This window comes from Oncorhynchus mykiss, chromosome 2 (assembly GCF_057628025.1).
Source record: "Oncorhynchus mykiss isolate SJ-2025 chromosome 2, ASM5762802v1, whole genome shotgun sequence".
Taxonomy (NCBI): domain Eukaryota; kingdom Metazoa; phylum Chordata; class Actinopteri; order Salmoniformes; family Salmonidae; genus Oncorhynchus; species Oncorhynchus mykiss.
Genome location: NC_143023.1, coordinates 42,394,798 through 42,419,545, shown reverse-complemented (window position 1 = coordinate 42,419,545; position 24,748 = coordinate 42,394,798). Strand labels below are relative to the sequence as shown.

Here is a 24,748-nt window from a genome sequence, read left to right as displayed (position 1 = left end):
AGTTGATTAACTTACCGGGGTAAATTTAACCACAATTTCTGGCAAATAAAAAGCCTGCTTGGATAAAATCATGATTAAAAGCATCGCTCATCCGATTCTTCTCAGTTATGATGCCAGAGTCAGACAGAACTTTCTTAGGCAGGGAAGAAGAGGAATTTGTACGCTTCAGTGCATTTACTGTTTTTCAAAATTTTGAAGGATCACCAGCAGTCGGATATAGAGTTTAAAAGGTTAAAAAAGTTTGATTTAGCTTTCTTAATCAAGACAGTACATCTGTTTCGCAATTGTCTGAAACATTTCCAGTCCTTTTTCCTTGCGTTGGCCCAGGTCTGATTTCGCATCTGAATGAGCTTAGATTAGAGGTCGACCGATTAATCGGAATGGCCCATTAATTAGGGCCGATTTCAAGTTTTCATAATAATTGGAAATCTGTATTTTTGGATGCCGATTTTGCCGATATTTGCCGATATTTTTTACAACTTTATTTAACAAGGCAAGTCAGTTAAGAATACATTCTTATTTTCAACGACGGCCTAGGAACGGTGGGTTGGGGCAGAATGACAGATTTTTACCTTGTCAGCTCAGGGATTCAATCTTGCAACCTTACGGTTAACTAGTCCAACGCTCTAACCACCTGCCGCACGAGGAGCCTGCCTGTTACGCAGTAAGAAGCCAAGGAAAGTTGCTAGCGAGTATTAAACTTATCTTATAAAAAACAATCAATCAATCAATCATAATCAGTAGTTATAACTGCACATGGTGGATGATATTACTAGTTTATCTAGCGTGTCCTTTGTTGCATATAATTGATGCGGTGCGCATTCTCAAAAAAGGACTGTCGTTGCTCCAATGTGTACCTAACCATAAACATCAATGCCTTTCTTAAAATCAATACACAGAAGTATACATTTTTAAACCGGCATATTTAGCTAAAAGAAAGGTTAGCAGGCAATATTAACCAGATGAAATTGTGTCACTTCTCTTGCGTTCATTGCACGCAGAGTCAGGGTATATAGACCAGTTAGGGCCGCCTGGCTCATTGCAAACTAATTTGCTAGAATTGTATGTAATTATGACATAACATTGAAGGTTGTGCAATGTAACAGCAATATTTAGACTTAGCGATGCCATCCGTTAGATAAAATAGGGAACGGTTCCGTATTTCACTAAAAGAATAAACATTTTGTTTTTGAAATGATAGCTTCCGGATTCTACTATATTAATGACCTAAGGCTCGTATTTCTGTGTGTTATTATGTTATAATTAAGTCTATGATTTGATAGAGCAGTCTGACTGAGCGATGGTAGGCACCAGCAGGCTCGTAAGCATTCATTCAAACAGCACTTTAGTGCGTTTTGCCAGCATCTCTTCGATGTGCTTCAAGCATTGCGCTCTTTATGACTTCAAACCTATCAACTCCCGAGATGAGGCTTGTGTAACCGATGTGAAATGGCTAGCTAGTTAGCGGGGTGCGCGCTAATAGCGTTTCAAACGTCACTCGCTCTGAGACTTGGAGTAGTTGTTCCCCTTGCTCTGCATGGGTAACGCTGTTTCGAGGGTGGCTGTTGTCGATGTGTTCCTGGTTCGAGCCCAGATAGCGGCGAGGAGAGGGATGGAAGCTATACTGTTACACTGGCAATACTAAAGTGCCTATAAGAACATCCAATAGTCAAAGGTATATGAAATACAAATGGTATAGAGAGAAATAGTCCTATAATTCCTATAATAACTACAACCTAAAACTTCTTACCTGGGAATATTGAAGTCTCATGTTAAAAGGAACCACCAACTTTCATATGTTCTCATGTTCTGAGCAAGGAACTTAAATGTTAGCTTTCTTACATGGCACATACTGCACTTTTACTTTCTTCTCCAACACTTTGTTTTTGCATTATTTAAAACTAAATTGAACATGTTTCATTATTTATTTGAGGCTAAATTGATTTTATTAATGTATTATATTAAGTTAAAATAAGTGTTCATTCAGTATTGTTCTAATTGTCATTATTACAAATAAAAATATAAAATCGGCCGATTAATCGGTATCGGCTTTTTTTGGGGGGGGTCCTCCAATAATCGATATCGGCATTGAAAAATCATAATCGATCGACCTCTAGCTCAGATAGCTCTGAAGATCTAACCCTTGGTTTTCTGTCTTTGACTCTGAATTGTTTAAAAGGGGCTTGTTTATATGCCAGAGGAATTACATGTGGAGGATACATTTTCTAGAGCCAACTCTGGGTCAGGAATACAGGAGACAGTGGCTAAATCAGAGTAGAACCAATGATTAGTATTTACACAAGTATTCAGACCCTTTACTCAGTACTTTGTTGAAGCACCTTTGGCAGCGATTACAGCCTCGAGTCTTCTCAGGTATGAAGCTACAAGCTTGGCTCACCTATATGTAGGGAATTTCTCCCATTCTTCTCTGCAGATCCTCTCAAGCTCTGTCAGGTTGGATGGGGAGTGTTGCTGCACGGCTATTTTCAGGTCTCTCCTAGGGCTATTTCGGTGACTGTACTACCGCCACACCTGCGGTCATGAAGGCAGTCAAATTCCACATGGCCATTTAGTCACGGTAATTAGGCTTCTCCAAGCTCAGATGCTGCTGCTGGTCATTAGTAGCCTACAAAACGTGCTAACTGCCTAGTACTCAGCACTGTATTGTCCTACTAATCACTCTGACATCAATGCAGAAGTATTTGAAAATCTAATCAAACACTTCATGTGAGCCCATGAGCTCATGTTGCGCAATGTTTCAATAGGCTATGCAATTGTGCAAGAAAACAGAGTGATGGCCTCTACTAAAAAGAGGAGGCTCCCATCAGCTTTCTATAGACTAGGCCTACTATTTATTTCTCAACTTTCCTAATATTGCACACATTGCTTATATTTACAACAGGAGCATAGCCTACCTGGCTGGCATGAAAACAAACCACAGGGAAAAGCGTCCTCCATTCGCGATTTAAGTGCATTAGGTGACATGTAATTTTTACTGCTGCCCTTGTTTTGAAACAGGTGCATGATAATGGTCCATTCTAAATCAAAACAAATTTCACACATATATTATTTATTACATGTAAATACAATATTAGCTTATCACTTGTGAATGATATATTATCAATTCTGAATGATGCCCAGCATAAGAAACAGTCTTTTTTTGCTACTTTTTAAAATCATTGTCGTACACCTCATGTAGCCTAGCCCATGGGCCTATATGTTTTAATAATGTTTGTATCACAGGTAAAGTAGCCAAATAACTTCTTAAAATGAAGCACATTAATCCGCTTTACAAGGGGTGTAGAGCCTAACTGGCATACGTAAGCAGCTTGTGAGTTTCAAGTTTGGGGAAGATAATATTCACCATAAAAATGCAGCTTTATAAGAAAAGCATTACAGGCATAATTGCATTTGCGTTCGCTTTTGATAATGGTGTTTTCCGCTAATAGAACATTTGCACTTATAGCCTGTGTGTGCATTGCAATGTATAGCAATGTGTGCACTTATAATGTGAAGAAATACCCTAATAGTTTATCAACATTTTAAGCTAAGCATTCTGATCTGTTGCGTCAGCCACATTGCGTCAAAACGTTTTTTTTGTTGTATTCTTTTGGGATCTATCGCATCCCACAACTGTCCCAGACTATGTTTGGAATATTTATTACTCGCACAGAATAGAATAGGTAGACTTTTGCACTATGGGGAATAGTAGATTGACATAGGCTAGTGCTTTTGCTGTTTGTTATGCCTACTTATCTTGTTGGCTGACAAAAAGTAAATTTGAACAGTTCTTCCAATATCTTCAATATGCACCTAGGAATTGGGTAAGGACGCAAGCAGTTGTGTCCGCAATGTGTCTGTCTTCACTTGTAGCCTGTGAGAAAGTCCCGATCACTTGATGGAGCATGCAAAGGGGATGCTGCTGTGAAATTCTAGGCATTATCAATTGCTTATCAAATTGTGAATGAGTGACTGATGTAGTGTGTACAGCCTGCACAATAAACAAAGCAGAGCAGAGCTCATGTCTTTCAAGCAACCTTTTTCAAATCATCATTAGAGTCACATCATGCAGCATTACAATGTAAACTCTGCAAAAATAGAAACGTCCTCTCACTGTCAACTGTGTTTACTTTCAGAAAACTTAACATGTTTAAATATTTATATGAACATAACAAGATTCAACAACTGAGACATAAACTGAACAAGTTCCACAGTCATGTGACTAACATAAATATAATGTGTCCCTGAACAAAGAGGGGGTCAAAATCAAAAGTAACAGTAAGTATCTGGTGTGGCCACTAGCTACATTAAGTCCTGCAGTGCATCTCCTCCTCATGGACTGCACCAGATTAGCCAGTTATTGCTGTGAGATGTTACCCCACTCTTCCACCAAGGCACCTGCAAGTTTCCGGACATTTCTGGGGGAATGGCCCTAGCCCTCACCCTCCCATCCAACAGGTTCCAGACGTGCTCAATGGGATTGAGATCTGGTTTCTTCGCTGGCCATGGCAAAACACTGACATTCCTGTCTTGCAGGAAATCACACACAGAACAAGCAGTATGGCTGGTGGCATTGTCATGCTGGAGGGTCATCTCAGGATGAGCCTGCAGGAAGGGTACCACATGAGGGAGTAGGATGTCTTCCCTGTAACGCTCAACATTGAGGATGCCTGCAATGACAACAAGCTCAGTCCAATGATGTTGTGACACACCGCCCCAGACCATGACGGATCCTCCACCTTCAAATCGATCCCACTCCAGAGTACAGGCCTCGGTGTAACGCTCATTCCTTCGACGATAAACGTGAATCCGAATATCACCCCTGGTGAGACAAAACAGCGACTCATCAGTGAAGAGCACTTCTTGCCCGTCCTGTCTGGTCCAGCAACGATGGGTTTGTGCCCATAGGCGACGTAGTTGCCGGTGATGTCTGGTGAGGACCTGCCTTACAACAGGCCTACAAGCCCTCAGTCCAGCCTCTCTCAGCCGAATGTGGACAGTCTAAGCACTGATGGAGGGATTGTACGTTCCTGGTGTAACTCGGGCAGTTGTTGTTGCCATCCTGTACCTGTCCCACAGATGTGATGTTCGGATGTACCAAACCTGTGCAGGTGTTGTTACACGTGGTCTGCCACTGCGAGGATGATCAGCTGTCCATCCTGTCTCCCTGTAGCGTTGTCTTAGGCATCTCACAGTACGGACATTGCAATTCATTGCCCCGGCCACATCTGCAGTCCTCATGCCTCCTTGCAGCATGCCTAAGGCATGTTCACGCAGATGAAAAGGGACCCTGGGCATCTTTCTTTTGGTGTTTTTCAGAATTAGTAGAAAGGCCTAAGTTTTTATAACTGTGACCTTAATTGCCTAAGCTGTTAGTGTCTTAACAACCCTTCCACAGGTGCATGTTCATTAATTGTTTAAGGTTCATTGAACAAGCACCGGAAACATTTTTTAAACACTTTACAATGAAGATCTGTGAAGTTAATTTGTAAAAATCCAAATATCTTTGAAAGACCAGGTCCTGAAAAAGGAACATTTCTTTTTTTTGCTGAGTTTATTAACAATCAAAACATATAGCCCAACGTTTGTAGAACAACTAAAGTTACAATATTAACTCAAAATTAAGCATATAGGAGTACCTATTTCTTTGTTAACCACTCATCACAGAAGAGCCGCGTCCGCGCTCCCTCAAATCGTTTGGAGAAAATATCCTTTCTATTTTATTCAGCTTTGTTCAATTGTATTCTTTATACTATAAAATAATGCCATGGAATTCAAAGCAAATCTTGTCTGCTGAATGAACTAGTGTAGCCCACAGCCATTTGGCATAGCCAGATCAGGACCTAACATAAGGAAAAATCAGAGTATGCTCTTCTGTTCTTCTGAAATTTACTACATTTTCTAAAATAGATCATGGATTTATTGTGAAGGTGGGGTCGTTGTCCTGTTGGAAGGTGAACCTTCACCCCAGTCTGAGGTTCTGAGTGCTCTCAAGCAGGGTTTCATCAAGAATCTCTCTGCGCTTTGCTCCGTTCATCTTTCCCTTGATCCTGACTAGTCTCCTAGTCCCTGCCGCTTTTAAATTTCCCCACTGCATGATGCTTCCACCACCTTGCTTCACCGTAGGGAGAGTGCCAGGTTTCCTCCAGATGCGACGATTGGCATTCAGGCCAAAGAGTTCAAACTTGGTTTCATCAGACCAGATAATCTTGTTTCTCATGGTCTGAGAGTCCTTTAGGTGCCTTTCGTCAAACTCCAAGTGGGCTGTCATGTGCCTTTTTACTGAGGAGTGGCTTCTGTCTGGCCACCCTCCCATAAAGGCCTGATTGGTGGAGTGCTGCAGAAATGGTTGTCCTTCTGGAAGGTTTTCCCATCTCCACATAGGAGCATTAGAGCTCTGTCAGAGTGACAGTCTGGTTCTTGGTTACCTCCCTGACCAAGGCCCTTCTCCCCTGATTGTTCAGTTTGTATGAGGGGCCAGCTCAAGGAAGTCTTGGTGGTTTCAAACTTCTTCCATTTAATAATGATGGAGGTCACTGTGTTCTTGGGGACCTTCAATGCTGCAGCAATGTTTTGGTACCCTTCCACAGATCTGTGTTTCGAGACAATCCTGTCTCGGAGCTCTACGGACAATTCCTTTGACCTCATGGCTTGATTTTTGCTCTGACATGCACTGTCAGCTGTGGGACCTTATATAGACAGGTTTGTGCCTTTCCAAATCATGTCTAATCAATTGAATTTACCACAGGTGCACTCCAATCAAGTTGTAGAAACATCTTTAAGGATGATCATTGGTAACAGGATGCACCTGATCTCAATTTCGAGTCTCATAACAATGGGTCTGAGTACTTATGTAAATAAGGTATTTCTGGTTTTTATTTGCAAAAATGTACAAAAATAAACGTAAAAAACTGTTTTAGCTCTGTCATTATGGGGTATTGTGTGTAAATTGATGAGGGGAAACAGTTATTTTTTAAATCTATTTTAGAATAAGGCTGTAATTTAACAAAATGTTGAAAAAGTCAAGGGGTCTGAATACTTTCCAAATGCACTGTATGTACTGTTTGAGCACATCTATTGGTTGAAGGGTGATAGAAGTAGATATAAATGGAAGTGGAGGCATTTGGGATGGCAACGGACAGTTTCCTTTGGACAGTTTCCAACTGACGGTTTCCTTTGTTATAGAAAGTGGTTTGATCAGGTCACTGAATATTTTCTGATTCTGATTGAGTCATTGATTGATTCTGCTGCCAATCACACACAATGAAGTGCCTTTATTGTAAGCTGTGCATGCGTCTACTGAGGCTCTTTAGAGTCTCGTCATATCGACTGAAACCTCACCACTCTCCCTGTCATCCACAGGAGCGTCTCTTGCTGTCCATCCTGCCCAAGCATATAGCAGACGAGATGTTACAGGACATGAAGAAGAAAGAAGCCAGTCAGACTGGACAGAAGGAGATGCAGCAGTTCAACACCATGTACATGTATCGCCACGAAAACGTCAGGTAAGACTATAGACCTATGGCTAGGAGAACATAACTTATAGAGTATACTATGTTATATAACACAGAGGCAGGATGACGTGATGACTGCATGTAAATCCCCTTTCTCCTGCAGTATTTTGTTTGCAGACATTGTGGGATTCACTCAGCTGTCATCATCATGCAGTGCCCATGAGCTGGTCAAGCTCCTCAATGAACTGTTTGCCCGCTTTGACAAGCTGGCTGCCGTGAGTCACTCACACACACACACACACACACACAGACATAAATATATTACTTACTGACTAAAAATGTATATTGGTTGGCATGTATACTAATCTTTTAAACAGATTTATTTATAGATGAAAGTTAATTTAAATGAATAATCACATAATTTCACATACAGATGAAATCACTTATTTGAATGTTCCAGCCTCTCCACTACCTCACTGTGTGTGTGTGTGTTTCTGTGTGTGTGTTTCTGTGTAGAAATACCACCAATTGAGAATCAAGATCCTGGGAGACTGTTACTACTGCATCTGTGGCCTGCCAGACTACAGAGAGGACCACGCTGCCTGCTCCATCATGATGGGCCTGGCCATGGTGGAGGCCATTTCGTGAGTAGCACCCAATGGAAATGTGGACTGTAGAAACTTTAAAGTGGTTTGTGGTATAGGCTGCATGTGTCAAAGGACATCATATTCACCCACTTAGGGTCAAAGGGAGTATACTACTGTAGGACATATTACTTTCATGTGCTGAAAAAAGGTCTGACATCTATAGTATCTGGATAAATGCTGAGAAAATAAAACACAATTCATATTTTCTTAAAAGGTTTGATGTGCTTTTAAGTCAAAACCTTTCAGTATTCCAATTGACTTCCTTTTCAGACGTGTTCACATCTCAGAGGTCCTTCTGTACTTGTGGTGGTGAATAGGGTGTCATTTGAGATTTGCACATAGAGTAGGAATAATGTGATGTGCTGGAGGCAAAACAAATGGTAGGGGAAAGACTGGCTAGGGTGGTTCTTCTTGGTTCTGTGCCACGGTGACTGGGTTGTCCTGTAGGTATGTTCGTGAGAAGACCGGGACAGATGTGGACATGCGTGTGGGGGTACACACTGGCACTGTCCTGGGGGGCGTCCTGGGACAGAAGCGGTGGCAGTATGACGTCTGGTCCACTGACGTCACCGTGGCCAATAAGATGGAGGCGGGGGGAATACCGGGGTAAGAAGGAACTGGTTAAACCCTTCTAAGTTATTACATTTTCCCTAACTCTATTTATAGATCTTTACAACAACCTTAGATGACGCACAGGCAAGATTTACCTGCCTCATGCACTCATATTTGTCAAATGTGTTTGTGCCCAATACAAACCCTACATACCAATACAAAATTAATTATTGCTAGCAATAAGTTATGAAGTCTGTAAGGAAATGTTGATGTACTGTATATCAAATAAGAGGGTGACAGCAGGAATTATTCAGTTTTCAATAGGGAGGGCATAGGGTCAGCCTCCACCCGCCCTGCCATTGATATGCCAGGCTCTCTGACCTATAACCTATAACCCCTGACCTTTGTGGCAGGCGTGTGCACATCTCCCAAGCCACCATGGAGTGTCTGCACGGGGAGTTTGATATGGAGCCGGGGAACGGGGGGGACCGCTGTGAGTACCTGAAGGAGAGGGGCATCGACTCCTACCTGGTGGTGGTGCCCAAGGGCCCCCTGGGAAAGAACGGCATCAACGGGGTGGTGAGTATTGCCTCAGCACCTAGTTTTATTCAACCTTTATTCTTACAGGTTCGTCTCACTGAGATAAAACCTCTGTAAAACTTTATTTTACAACCAGGTAGTAGTTACTAAGAAATAACTTTTGTCTGTAACTTTGGTACCAGTCACCAATTTAGTTGAATTCTTTGAGGTATTTACCAGCGTAGCTTCCTAGTTAATACCATGAAAATACCAGGTAAGTAACAGCTTACAACAGGCTGTAAAAGAAAGCGTTACAAAAATGTCAATATTTTCTTCTCTCCAGATTCCTCCTGTCAACACACCACAGTCACTGTAACACACCTCACATTCTCTCTCTCTCCTCCTTCCTGTCTCTTCGTTTCCTATCAGAAGTTGTCTGTGATGTCATCCAATGGGAACTCTCCATTGTTGATCAACACCACTGAGTGTAATGGAAGTGTCCACACAGCCTGCACCACACCAGACGAGCCAGAGGAGCTGGACACACGGGTAACATATGACCTTTACTGTAACCCCTAACACACAGGATTGCAACTCTGTGTCCTACAAGTGCACAGTGTGTGCAGGCCTTTGTTCCAGTTTAGGATTAGTACACCTATTCAAATGATTAACTCATCATTGTCTTATAATTTAGACCTCGATATGTAAATTCAGGGGTGTGCTGGCTAGTACAAAAACTTGCACACTCTCCATCATGGATCTAAAAGCATTGAATTGGTGTAAGTATTGGCTGGAGAGAGTTTCGACCATTGTTAAATCCACGAGGGAGTGTGCAAGAAGAAGTGTGGAGAATCGGGGTGCATCCAGTGGGTGGTGTAATGACAGAACAGGAATGCCACCTTGTGACTCCAGGTGGTGAACCCTTCGTTCCCCAACCCTCGGCGGAGGCTAAGACTGCGGGACCTGGCCGAGAGGGTGATTGATGCGCAAGAGAACGAACAGGAGCTCAACAAACTGCTCAATGAGGCACTGCTGGAGAGAGAGACCGTACAAGCGTGAGTAGACAGAGAGTGAGAGTGAGGGTGTGTGTTGGGTTACAAAATTCCAGGAACTTTAAATAAATTCCCTGCTTTTCCTGTAATCCTGTTTGGCGGATTCTGGATTTCATGCTTATTCCCTCCTGATTCCGGGAATCCCCCAGCCAGGCATTTTGGGAAAACCAGGGACTTTATTTTAAATTCACAGAATTTTGCCAGCCTGTGTGTATCTATGTATGCGTGTGTGTGTGATAGTCATAGAGAAACAACCAGTAGCAGAGGGTGTGTGAGTGAACCCTGTGCAGCCAGGTATGAATCCTATGGTTATATGAGTAGACAGACCGTGTGAACCCTCCCTCTGCCCTGTCAGTTTGAAGGGGAAACGCACCAACCGTCTGTCCCTGCGCTTTGTGGACCCTGAGCTGGAGACCCGCTACTCTGTAGAAAAGGAGAAGCAGAGCGGAGCTGCCTTCAGCTGTTCCTGTGTAGTGCTCTTGTTCACTGCAGCCATGGAGGTCCTCATAGACCCTCGGTGAGTGCACCTAAACACTCTCTCTGTCTCTGTCTCTGTCTCTGTCTCTGTCTCTCTCTCTCTCTCTCTCTCTCTCTCTCTCTCTCTCGTGTTCCTTATGTTCTGTGTGGTCTTGCGGTTGACAGGATGATAGCAAACTACGTGACCCTAGCTGTGGGAGAGGTCCTGCTGCTCATCCTAACTGTCTGCTCTCTGGCGGCCATCTTCCCTCGAGTGAGTGCCCCTTCCCCCCCACTCCACTATCACACTTTGCTCAACATCCAACCAAAGAGAAGCAAGCCTTTCAGAGCGAGCAACAGTTAACCCACAGCCAAATCATATTTTATCATAGAACATTTTCCACAACATAATAAATCTGTAGATATGAAGATATTTGTTGTGGTATACTCTTGACTAAAAATAACGTAGTTGTGATAGTGGATCGTAGTTAAATAACTTAGATGTGCTAAGCATCTCATGATGCTGTGCATTTGATGTGTACATACACTCCCAATGTTATGTAAGCTGAATGTGGTAAAGAATGTGTCTAATCAGCACCCCATACGTTCGTTCTTTTGTCACGCATCAGCACTTTTGATCTGACTTCATGAGCCAGGTCATGGAAAGTCACATTTATTGACTGCTACAGACAGTTATGTAGCTACCACTATCGACTGCTACTATCACCCTAACAGCAACACACCTCCCCCATCCTCACATTGCCCACAAGGGTTTTGGACCCCATGCACTGTATCTGTGCACCGTGTGCGCACAGACACACACGCACACACACACACAGACACACACAAATACAGTGCATTCAGAAAGTATTCAGACCCCTTGGCATATTCAACATTTTGTTAAGTTACAGCCTTATTCTAAAATTTATGAAAATGTTTCTCCTCATCAATCTGCACACAATACCCTATAATGACAAAGAACTAGAGAATCTTGTGAGTCCTTTAGGTGCCTTTTGGAAAACTCCAAGCGGGCTGTCATGTGTCTTTTACTGAGAAGTGGCTTCCATCTGGCCACTCTACCATAAAGACCTGATTGGTGGAGTGCTGCAGAGATGGTTGTCCTTCTGGAAGGTTTTCTCAACTCCACAGAGAAACTCTGGAGCTCTGTCAGAATGATCATCGGGTTCTTGGTCATCTCCCTGACCAAGGCCCTTCTCCCCCGATTGCTCAGTTTGGCCGGGCGGTCAGCTCTAGGAAGAGTCTTGGTGGTTCCACATTTCTTCCATTTAAGAATGATGGAGGCCTCTCTGTTTTTTGGGGACCTTCATTGCTGCAGAAATGTTTTGGTACCCTTCCCCAGATCTGTGCCTCGACACAATCCTGTCTCGAAGCTCTACAGACAATTCCTTTGAACTCATGGCTTGGTTTTTGCTCTGACATGCACTGTCAACTGTGGAACCTTATATAGACAGATTTGTGCCTTTCCAAATCATGCCCAATCAGTTGAATTTACCACAGGTGGACTCCAAACAGGTTGTAGAAACATCTAAAGGATGATCAATGGAAACAGAATGCACCTGAGCACCTATTTCGTGTCTCATAACAAAGGGTCTGAGTACTTATGTAAATTAGCTCCCGAGTGGCGCAGTGGTCTAAGGCACTGCATCTCAGTGTTAGAGGCATCACTACAGACCCTGGTTCAATCCCGGGCTGTATCACAACCGGCTGTGATTGGGAGTCCCATAGGGCGGCGCACAATTGGCCCAGCGTCGTCTGGTTTGGCCGGGGTAGGCCGTCATTGTAAATAACAATTTGTTCTTAACTGGCTTGCCTAGTTAACAATCTATTTTAGAATAAGGTATTTCTGTTTTTTTTTTATATATATATTTACAACAATTTATATTGTGTGTAGATTGAGGAAATGAGGAAAAATATAATATAAAAATATAAGGTCACAAAATGTGGAAAAAGGGAAGTGGTCTGAATACTTTCCGAATGCACTGTACACACATAAACAAACAGATAAACAACTACTATATCGAGGGCGAAATGCATGTCCATGTCGACATGTCTGTGCCTGTTACAATACAATGTCAACCACATGAACACCAGAAACGACACACACTCACATATACAATTCACCCCAGAACCATTTAAAAAGAGCTTTTAGTGCTACATAATGAAATGCTTTTACTTGAAGCTAAATGGACCAGGTTATTGTTCAGCTGCTGAGAGAATGTACTGTACCCAATGAGATCAGATTTAACCTTGGATATCTGAGTCCCCTCGCGCGACAGTAGTTCCACTCCAGTGACTATTCTTTATCTATGGAAAAATCAATCCCTGCACATCATAGATGTTCATAGAGAAGCCCTCTGGTTGGACTGATGTATGACTCCTAATGGCATGATTGATGGTTCAATGAGGAAAACCAATATGTCTCGTCCTCGGTTTGTCACAGCTCATCTGAAATGACCGTTGACAGATACAGCACTATATAGTAGTATACTGTACTGTCACTAACATGAAAGTCACTAATAGTACAGATGTAGGCTCTGAACACCCTGTTTTAAGTTCACCTTTATTTAACTAGGCAAGTTAGTTAAGAACAAATTATTATTTACAATGATGGCCTACTGTTGCAGGAGAACTTTCCTGCAATGCAGGAAATGTACAACTTGTAGTGTATTTGAGGTTTAGAAATGCTTCTGGAGTTTACCACTTTGACATTTCAGACTTGATTTTCTCTTATGAGAAATGCATCAATCCCGACAGAAATGTCCAATAACTATAATCCACATAATAATTTCTTCTTTTTTTTTAATGCTGTAGCAAACTGGCGCAAATGAATAATCTTCATCTGTACAAACTCACTTGGAGAAATACCCTGACCTCTACTATGGTTTCCATCTGACGATGCGTTTGAAAACTGAACCTGATAACGATGATGATTACAATTGTATTACTTTGTTGGTTACAGCGAGCAAAGACGGCCGTCACCATCAATCATAGTTAAAACGTTTTTCATGTTCCGCCATTGCCCCACATATACCACAGGTGTCATAAAAGAGTGTTGTAAAACATTACTCAAAATACAACAATGGTGGTGGTGATGATGATGATGATGATGATGATATATATTACTGGTAGTTCACGTGACTGGTTAATGATATTTCTGTTGATGACCAACATGTTATTTTTCCTCCTAGGTTTTCCCTAAGAGGCTGGTGTCTTTCTCCACATGGATCGACCACACCCGCTGGGCACGGAACACATGGGCCATGGCAGCAATCTTCATCCTCACCATGGCCGACATTGTGGACATGGTGAGAAACGTTCATCGTTAGTCCAGTAGAAAAAAAAATCACAACACTGAGAACAATGGCTTTCTGGTGTTGAATTATGCAGTAGCATGCCAACACACAAGCCTTCCCATAAACCATGGTTTGCTTAAGGGTCCGTTTTTGGTATTGACATGCATGCATACCATTGCAGTTAAATGTTTTAAATTCATAATAAAACCACAAGATGGGAGTGAAACCAAGGATTTTTAAAAGGGGTCCAGGTAAGTTTGGAGGAAGCACTAGAACTCGATTGAGTGGTGGCTCGGGCCTTGCATTGACATTTGGCCTCTATCCCCTCTCTGTCCACGCCCTGTAGCTGAGCTGTCCCCGTCCCTCGGGAAACGCCACAATTGCCCCTCCTTCCTCTGTTGTCCAATCCGGGGCAGAGGGTTGTCTGGACAACCCCAAGTACTACAGCTACATCGCTGTGCTGGCACTCATGGCGACCACCATGCTGGTGCAGGTCAGCCACATGGTCAAGGTCACACTCATGCTCCTCATCACCATAGCGACGGGCATCGTCAACATCTACAGCTGGAGGGACATATTTGACCGCTACGATATGGCCCGCTTCCAGGACTACAGGTGGATGTGGTTGTGGTGTTATAAGCTGTAGAACAGGTGTGGGTGGTGGTCATCAGTTTATGGATGTGTGGTCATCATTTATTTTCAATTAGTAAAACTGTAATTGGAATTTCAGTTGACTGAATTGAAATGAAATGAACCGCAACTCTGATTGCCATATTTAGTGTGATATTGCTGTTCTGTAAACAATGTGAGCATGCCGGTGATTTCTGATTATATCTGTGCTCTGTTTTTAGGTCTTACCTGGTTCCCTCCAAATATGCCATGACTGTGATGATCTTCATCATGATGATCAGTTTCTACTACTTTTCTCGACATGTAAGTTGCTGTGGCAGAAATCTACTAGTTATATACCTTCCAACCTCACTAAGTCATCACTAGCTTCTCTATTTTACACATGTTCTGCTTCCTCTCCATTCTTGTTAACCTCCCCACCTCTATTTGAACCTATTTCCTGTCTCCTGCCACCATGTCCCTGACTTTAGGTGGAGAAGCTAGCCCGTACTCTGTTCTTGTGGAAGATTGAGGTCCATGAGCAGAAGGAGAAGGTGTATGAGATGAGGCGCTGGAACGAGGCGCTGGTCACTAACATGCTGCCAGAGCACGTAGCACGCCACTTCCTGGGCTCCAAGAAAAGGGACGAGGTGAGACAGCTTTACTACTGTAGAAGCAGTACCTGGTTCCCCCTTCATGGTAAATATACAGTGCCACAAAAAAGTATTTGCCCTTTCTAATTTTCTCTACTATTGCATATTTTTTATACTGAATGTTATCAGATATTCAACCAAAACCTAATACTAGATAAATGGAACCTGAGTGAACAAATAACACAACAATTACATACTTATTTTATTTATGTAATAAAGTTATGCAACACCCATTTCCCCTGTGTGAAAAAGTAATTCCCACTCACACTCAGTAACTGCTTGTGCCACCATTAGCTGCAATGACTCAAACCAAGCACTTCCTGTAGTTGATTATCAGTCTCTCACGTTGCTGTGGAGGAATTTTGTTCCACTCTTCCATGCAGATCTGCTGTAATTCAGCAACATTTGTGGGTTTTCAAGCATGAAGTGCTTTTTTCAAGTCCTGCCACAATATCCCAATTGGGATCCAGTCTGGACTTTGAGTAGGCCATTCAAAAATGTTGACTTGTTTGCCTTTTAGCCATTTTCATGTAGGCTTTGTGTTTTTTGGATTCTCATCTTGCTGCATGACCCAGTTGTACTTCAGCTCACAGACTGTAGAATGATCTGATACAGAGCAAAATTAATGGTTTGTTCTATTAAGGCAAGTCGTCCAGGTCCTGAGGCAGCAAAGCATCCCCAAACCATCCCACTACCTGCTTGACCGTTGTTATGAGGTTCTTACTGTGGAATGCAGCGTTTGGTTTTTGCCAGACATAATGGGACCTATGTCGTCCAAAAAGTTGACTAAAGTTATACTTTTCAGTCATCTGTCCATATAACATTCTCCCAAGAGTCTTGATGATCTTCCAGTTGTGTTTTGGCAAACATGAATCAACTTTTTGGACGACATGGGTCCCATTATGCCTGGCGAAAATCAAACACTGCATTCCACAGTAAGAACCTCATACCAACATTCAAGCATGGTGGCGGTAGTGTGATGGTTTGGGGTCGTATCCATTTTTTATTTTTTTGTAAATTCAGGTTCCCCTTATGTAATATTAGGTTTTGGTCTGATAACATTCAGTATAAAAAAATATGCAAAATTATATAAAAACCCAGAGCTCTAAATTAAAAAATGTCATTTGATAGCACTGAAAATATTTTTTTTTCATCGATTAAGATATAGCCTAATGTATATTGGGCCTTGAAGTATTCTAGCTACTTCTGAAGCACACGTTGTGTCCTTGAAAGTAATATGTAACCCTGTAAATGCATTTAGGACCATATGTGACCAGAATTGTCACACTTTATAGCCCTGACCGCACCTACCACGTAGCAACAATGTAAATTATAGGGCTGAGACGGTAGAATTTTGGATGACAGTTATTAGTCAGCCAAATAAACGTGTTCACCGTTATAACCGTTCGAATAGCAAAACAGTTATAATAGATGTACGAAACATGTGAACACTAAGTGTACAAAACATTAGGAACCCCTTCCTAATATTGAGTTGCACCCCCTTTTCCTCTCAGAACAGCCTGGACTCTACATGGTGTCGAAGGTGTTCCACAGGGATGCTGGCCCATGTTGACTCCAATACTTCCCACAGTTGTGTGAAGTTGGCTGGATGTCCTTTGGGTTGTGCAGCATTCTTGATACACACAGGAAATTGTTGAGCGTGAAAAACCCAGCAGTGTTGCAGTTTTTGACATACTCAAACCGGTGAGCCTGGCACCTACTACCATACCATGTTCAAAGGCACTTAAATATTTGTCTTGCCCATTCACCCTCTGAATGGCACACATACACAAACCATGTCTCAAGGCTTAAAAATCCTTCTTTAACCTGTCTCCTTCACCTTCATCTACACTGATTTGAAGTGGATTTAACTGGTGATATCAACAAGGGATCATAGCTTTCACCTGGATTCACCTGGTCAGTCTGTCATGGAAAGAGAAGGTGTCCCTAATGTTTTGTACACTCAGTGTATATATATTTTTTAAAGGCACATTTTCTCCTCTGCTCCTAACTGCATTGTGCTGCTGCTGCAGGGAGTGGGGTGTTGCCTAGGCAACCGAAGCCTTGTTTGCTACAACACCTTGCATGTTTCAGCAAGGAGCAACAAAGTTTCATCACGTTGTAGAGTGCATGTTAACAGCAGAAACTGACTCAACTGCACGAATGGCCGACATCAAAACTATGAAATAACACATATGGAATCATGTAGTAAGCAAAAAAGTGTTAAACAAATCAAAATATAATTTATATTTGAAATTCTTCAAAGTAGCCACCCTTTTCCTTGATGACAGCTTTGCACACACTTGGCATTCTCTCAACCAGCTTCACCGGGAATGTTTTCCAACAGTCTTGAAGGAGTTCCCACACATGCTGAGCATGTTTGGGAAGACTCATCGCAAACCATCTCAATTGGGTTGAGGTCGAGTGATTGTGGGGGCCACGTCATCTGATGCAGCACTCCATCACTCTCCTTCTTGGTCAAATAGCCCTTACACAGCCTTGAGGTGTGTTGGGTCATAGTCCTGTTGAAAAACAAATGATAGTACCACTAAGCGCAAACCAGATGGGATGGCGTATCGCTGCAGAATGCTGTGGTAGCCATGCTGGTTAAGTGTGCCTTGAATTTTAAATAAATCACAGACAGTGTCACCAGCAAAGCACCTCCACACCATCACACCTCCTCCATGCTTCAAGGTGGAAACAACACATGCGGAGATCATTCGTTCACCAACTCTGAGTTTTACAGAGACACGGCGGCTAGAGACAAAAATCTCAAATTTGTAATCATCAGACCAAAGGACAGATTTCTGCCGGTCTAATGTCCATTACTCGTGTTTCTTGGCTGAAGCAAGTCTCTTATTATTGGCGTCTTTTAGTAGTGGTTTCTTTGCAGCGATTCGACCACAAAGGCCTGATTCATGCAGTCACCTCTGAACAGTTGTTGATGAGATGTGTCTGTTACATTTATTTGGGCTGCAATATGAGGTGCAGTTAACTCTAATTAACTTATACTCTGCAGCAGAGGTAACTGTGGGTCTTCCTTTCCTGTGGCGGTCCTCACGAGAGCCAGTTTCATCATAGCGCTTAATGGTTTTTGCGACTGCACTTGAAGAAACTTTGAAAGGTCTTGCAGTTTTCCAGATTGACTGACCTTCATGTCTTAAAGTAATGACGTACTGTTGTTTCTTGTTGCTTATTTGAGCTTATCTTGCCATAATATTGGCTTGGTCTTTTACCAAATAGGGCTATCTACTGTGTACCACCCCTAACTTGTCACAACACCACTCATTAAGGAAAGAAATTCCACAAATTAACTTTTAACAAGGCACACTTGTTAATTGAAATACATTCCAGGTGACTACCTCATGAAGCTGGTTGAGAGAATGCCAAGAATGTGCAAAGCTGTTATCAAGGCAAAGGGTGGCTACTTTAAGTAATATAAATGGATTTGTTTAACACTTGTTTGCTTACTATATGATTCCATATGTGTTATTTCATAGTTTTGATGTCTTCACTATTATCCTACAATGTAGAAAATAGTAAAAAATAAAGAAAAAACGTTCAATGAGTAGGTTTTGTCCAAACGTGTATATATATTTATTTAATGGATATGACAGTTATTTAATTGTCATGATGGTGTTCATCCATAGCCATTGGTTATATGGTAATTGTGCCAGCCCTAGTAAATACATAGGTTTTAAGGCAGTCAATGTGAAGTGGGACCAATACATGTATAGTTCCTGAAGTTGAGAAAGAGGTATCAGCCACGGTCACTGTGTGCGGTGATCAGCCCCCATGTTATCACAGTGGTACTATCAAGGCACAAGGAGAGACCCAAATGCATACACAGGAGGCAGATGGTTGGAGTCATACAATGTTTATTAATCCAAAGGGGTAGGCAAGAGAATGGTATGTGGACAGGCAAAAAGGTAAAAACCAGATCAGAGTCCAGGAGGTACAGATTGGCAGACAGGCTCGTGGTCAGGCAGGCAGGTAGAAAGTCCAGAAACAGGCAAGGGTCAAAACCGGGAGGACTAGAAAAATGAGAATGCAAAAAGCAGAACGGGGAAAACGCTGGTTGACTTGGAAACATACAAGACGAACTGGCACAGAGAGACAGGAAACACAGAGATAAATACACTGGGGAAAATAAGCGACACCTGGAGGGGGTGGAGACAATCACAAGGACAGGTGAAACAGATCAGGGCATAACAGGTAAGGTTTGTTTAGCTATTGCAATGGTTACAGCTGGAGTTATACTCTTGAGTTATCTATGTCTGTTAATCCGAAATGTATGCCCCTTCCAGGAGCTGTACAGCCAGTCATATGATGAGATTGGGGTGATGTTCGCCTCCATCCCCAACTTCTCGGACTTCTACACAGAGGAGAGCATCAACAACGGGGGGATTGAGTGCCTCAGGTTCCTAAACGAAATCATCTCCGATTTTGACAGTGTAAGAAGCTCATGAATGCATAATTTCATTTTGTGACTTGTAACAGTCGTGCAAATGTTGGAACTAGCATGCTATAACAATGGAGGTACTGTATGTTATTACTCCCTATTCCCGATGCATGCCACTGTATAGGAATTAAAGATGCTGCCCAACACTTTGAGACTTGACCTTTCAACCCGTGACCTTTAACCTCTGACAGCTCCTGGACGAGTCTCAGTTCCGCTGCATCACCAAAATCAAAACCATTGGCAGCACCTACATGGCAGCATCAGGTGTCACTCCCAACGTCAGCAACGGCTACGCCTGTCTGAAGGTCAGCTCATTATCATGGTCATCAGCCAATGGGTCTGGGTCAGGGGAGGCTTAAACTAGCCGTGTAAACTATATTAGGTAAACTCCTATAGTATGACATAATCATGTGAACTCCTATAGCTAAACAGCAGAACTCCTGATGAACTCAGTCTAGAGCATCTTCTACTGTTTGTGGTAGCAGGTCAGAAATGTGATCTAGAGCTTTAAGTACTGATGTTTTACCCTCTAATTTTATGGGTGATGATGATCGTGATGGTGGCGGTGGTGGTGGTGATCAAATTAATTCACTTAACTTGATGATGGTGATGAAGATGGTTAAGGTAGAGGGCTCTGTTGTGCAGAAAGAGGAGCTGACTGACAGAGAGCGCTGGCAGCATTTGGCAGATCTGGCTGACTTTGCTCTGGCCATGAAGGTCACGCTCATGAACATCAACTACCAGTCCTTCAACAACTTTATGCTACGCATAGGTCAGTGCTAACCTTTCAGCCATATATTTTAAGGTGAGAAGAGAATGGAGAGCGTGTCCTAGTTTTGTACTGCATGCATATCATGTATCCCATACTTCCTCCTCTCCCCAGGTTTGAATAAAGGGGGGGTGCTGGCAGGAGTGATTGGCGCCCGGAAGCCTCACTATGACATCTGGGGCAACACTGTGAATGTGGCCAGTCGCATGGAGTCCACAGGGGTTATGGGTAACATCCAGGTAAGGCCTCTCCATAACAGGGTGCGACGAGATGCAGGATGTGATAAGTAGTGAGGTGACAACCAGACAATCAGTTATAGCTGTAGCGCATTGGCCCGTAAGGTCGTTGATGTACCTGATTTCAGGTGAGGACTGAGCAGGAACACTTGATAGCCTACAATGATTGATGCATTGCAGTCACCTGCAAGATCTCAAACCCACATATAGCAATCTGATACCCGACTGCGCAGTCGATGATGTGGCATGAAACCATTGGTTGACTGAAATGTAGTCGGCCTGGAATGCAGCCATTGTCTCCCAGATGGCTATAATAACACAATAATAATCCTACTTTGTTTGATTACTATTTAGATCGTGGGATGTGACATCAGGGAATATCTTTAAGTGGATTACCAAATCTGGGCAGAAAACATGTGTTGGCTGGATCTGTATGCATATTGAGATTAATCACCTAAAATTCAATGTGATTCTGCTTCCCCCAGGTGGTGGAAGATTGCTACCACATCTTGAAGGAGTACGGATTCCGTTTTGTGAGGAGGGGACCCATCTTTGTGAAGGGGAAAGGAGAGCTGCTTACCTACTTTCTGAAGGGTAGAGAAAAACAGGGATCCTTCATCAACGGCTCCTCGGTCACCCTGCCACACCAAGTGGTGGACAACTCCTGACCTGCGTGTCAACGCTCACAGAAACACAAACGCACACACATAATCAGAAATATACATTCTAATGTATAAGTGAGATCTGAAATAATGCTTATACCAACACTCCATCTTTCAGAATTGCAAAGAATGTAAGAGGATATGTACATCTTGCAAAGAGAGAAGATTTGTCCCGCCTCCCCTACCCTGCCTGTTCAAATATTTTTTTTGCAAACTTCAAAGCTTTTCAAAATAGTGCTCAGCTACTTCCACTACAGACTTATGAACACATATCACGCTACTGTATAGTTACACATATTTACACACATTCTTAGACAAACACTCTTCAGACACAGACCGTCTGACAAACACATTAATGAATTCACTACAATGCCATCACTCAAGCCAGATGCAGCCAGGCTGTTGGACTAAATGCCTCATTTTGAATACTTCCCCCCTTTTACAAAATACTTTATATTTGGAAAATAATGGATTTCATTGTGTTTATTACAGTATCTCCAAACTGCTTGGAGATGAAGATGACCTGAGATAAGATGGTAGAGTGTTTGAAAGTTAATGCAGTGTGTGTGTGTGTGTGTGTGTGTGTGTGTGTGTGTGTGTGTGTGTGTGTACTGTATAAGCCTGCAGTGAAAGTGTTCTTTCTCACTTTTTTTCCGATCTGGAATCAAGTAATGTTGCAATGCCCTCTTTCTGTTTGCTATGAATTTGGAACACATGCCTTCTCTGCTCTTCCCCCCTGGGCTTACATTGGCACATTTTACTTCTTTACGGCATCTGAGGCTATTCTGACAGTGGGTACAGAACCCAGGTGTGAGTCCTCAGGTGCGAAATTGGAGACAGGTTGAATGTTTTTGTGTTTTTTTTGGAGGCATTGCAGGTGTGTGCATGCATGTTGTAAAGCATGAGTGATTCATGGTATTTTAGAGTTTGTGGTCACCAGGTCTTTGTGAGTAGCTGACACCTGTGGCCATTATGGGTATTCCGGTGGGTAGAAATGCAGTGCCCTGAAAAGGTATTTGCCCCCTTTTCGGATTTTCTCTATTTTTACATGTTTTGGATACTGAACTAGCAGATCTTCAACCAGAATCTAATATTAGATCAAGGGAACACCAGTTTACAAATAACAAACAAATGTATACTTATTTTATTTATTTAAATAACAAAGTTACCTAAGTTACCACCTATTCCCCTGTGTGAAAAATGAATTGCCCCCTTACACTCAATAAGGGTAGCCTAGTGGTTAGAGCGTTGGACTAGTAACCGGAAGGTTGCAAGTTCTAACCCCTGAGCTGACAAGGTACAAATCTGTTGTTCTGCCCCTGAACAGGCAGTTAACCCACTGTTCCTAGGCCGTCATTGAAAATAAGAATCAGTTCTTAACTGACTTGCCTGGTTAAATAAAGGTAAAATAAAAAAACTCCTGGTTGTGCCAACTTTAGCTGCCATGATTGCAACCAAATGCTTCCTGTAGTTGTTGATCAGTCTCTCACATCGCTGTGGAGGAATTTTGTCCCACTCTTGCATGCAGAACTGTGACATATGTGGGTCTTCAAGCATGAATTGCTCCTTTCAATTCCTGCCACAACATCTCAATTGGGGTTAGGTCTAGACTTTGACTAGGCTATTCCAAAACTTCAATGTTGTTGCTTTTTAGCCATTTTCAAGTAGACTTGACTGTTTTGGATTACATTTGACTTAAATTTGCCACAAAAAAAACACCTGGAAGCACTTGGATGACTTGCCGTAATAGAAGGAAGGAACCATAAATTATGCTCTGTATCAAATAAAATGTTATTGGTCACATACACATATTTAGCAGATGTTATTGCGAGTGTAGCGAAATACTTGCTGTATCAGTGAATTCTACAGGAGAATGTCAGACTGTCTGTGAGCTGAAACTGAAGCACAGCTGGGTCATGCAGCAAGACAATAATCCAAAACACACAATCAATGGCTAAAAAGCAACACAGTTGAAGTTTTGGAATGGCCTAGTCAAAAGTCCAGACCTAATCCCAATTGAGATGTGGCAGGACTTTAAATGAGCAGTTCATGCTTGAAAACCCACACATGTCGCTGAGTTAAAGCAGTTCTGCATGGAAGAGTGGGCCAAAATTCCTCCACAGTGACATGAGAGACTGATCAACAACTCCAGGAAGCGTTTGGTTGGAGTCATTGTAGCTAAAGGTGTCACAAGCAGTTATTGAGTGTAAGGGGGAATTACTTTTTCACACGGGCATTGGGTGTTGCATAACTTTGTTTATGAAATAAGTATGTAATTGTTGTGTTATTTGTTCACTCAGGTTCCCATGATCTAATATTAGGTTTTGGTTGAAGATCTGATCAAATTCAGTATGAAAAATGTGCAAACGTACTTTTTCAAAGCACCATATGTTTGTTTGTTTGACTGTATGTAAGGTGAACAGTATTGCAGATGCGGGTATGTTTATTTTGCTCGTATTGTATCCCCATCAGTGTCTTTTCTCCAAAATTGGATGAAAGTGCAATAGTTTATTCTTCTACAACCCGCTACCCTCGCTTGCCCCTAACACAAATTAAAACATTGCTGGCCCTTTAATTAATATTTTTATAACTAAGTTTCATTCATTCTGAGATTATATTTAAAGTGAAGGGATAAAGGACTAATGAGTCTGAGTTGTACATACAGTTTACTGTTCATTAAATTAATTTATTGCAGATGTCAGGGACAGATTTCCTTTTTTTAAACCAATGTAAAAGTGCCAATGTTGAAGGAATGGCTTTGGTCCCTGAAAATGTGGCCAAAATGCAGGTCTTTGCTGTTTCTCGATTTGTATTTTAAAGAACCTCAGGCTTGGGAATAAAATGGCACTTTGAATGGTCTGTAAACTATTTGTGTTTGAGTTTAAAGTTAAGTTAATAATGTATTTAATTTAAATGATTTGTCATTTTCAAGTGTATTGATAAAAAAAAAAGAATTTAAACCATTGTCTCTAATACTTTCTTTATTCAGTGTGTTTTGGGTAGGTCTGTTGTCTCCTCTTTGGATAGCATAAAGTTGTTGCATATGTGTGAGAGTGTGATGTCTGATCCATTGCATGCAGAAATTGCAGAACCCAATGAGCACAATATGTTGAAAATACATTTGAATTCATTTTGCTTACTGAGAAGAGTTCCCCTTTTTGATGTACCTTGAAAAAAACTTAGAGGGGCAACCTGCAATTGAACTTCCATTTTTAGACTTGAATTAATGGTATATATAATAATAATCCATTGATTATTGAAGAATATAACATATTGTCTCATGATCTTAGGTCAATTGTCATACTCCATCAGAACTGAAAATATAAGCTGTTTTACTCCAGTGTTTGTAAACAATGTAATTTG

The 24,748-nt window shown here is 42.0% G+C and overlaps 1 protein-coding gene across 2 annotated transcripts in view; it reads left to right on the top strand.

The window, feature by feature from the left end:
• Positions 1-24,345, top strand: part of LOC110490105 (adenylate cyclase type 3) — a 31,830-nt gene extending 7,485 nt beyond the window's left edge. The window contains exons 4-21 of one of the 2 annotated variants that reach the window (XM_021563279.3): positions 7,363-7,505; positions 7,618-7,729; positions 7,971-8,098; positions 8,549-8,707; positions 9,067-9,232; positions 9,602-9,721; positions 10,085-10,227; positions 10,580-10,741; positions 10,867-10,954; positions 13,890-14,006; positions 14,341-14,609; positions 14,846-14,927; positions 15,095-15,253; positions 19,564-19,710; positions 19,910-20,023; positions 20,364-20,490; positions 20,602-20,726; positions 21,209-24,345. In XM_021563279.3, the coding sequence (XP_021418954.1) occupies positions 7,363-7,505; positions 7,618-7,729; positions 7,971-8,098; positions 8,549-8,707; positions 9,067-9,232; positions 9,602-9,721; positions 10,085-10,227; positions 10,580-10,741; positions 10,867-10,954; positions 13,890-14,006; positions 14,341-14,609; positions 14,846-14,927; positions 15,095-15,253; positions 19,564-19,710; positions 19,910-20,023; positions 20,364-20,490; positions 20,602-20,726; positions 21,209-21,391 (2,544 nt within the window). In that variant the 3' untranslated portion in view covers positions 21,392-24,345. The remainder of the gene's footprint in view (positions 1-7,362; positions 7,506-7,617; positions 7,730-7,970; positions 8,099-8,548; positions 8,708-9,066; positions 9,233-9,601; positions 9,722-10,084; positions 10,228-10,579; positions 10,742-10,866; positions 10,955-13,889; positions 14,007-14,340; positions 14,610-14,845; positions 14,928-15,094; positions 15,254-19,563; positions 19,711-19,909; positions 20,024-20,363; positions 20,491-20,601; positions 20,727-21,208) is intronic. The other variant, XM_090200115.1, reaches the window with a different exon arrangement.
• Positions 24,346-24,748: the final 403 nt, after the last annotated feature.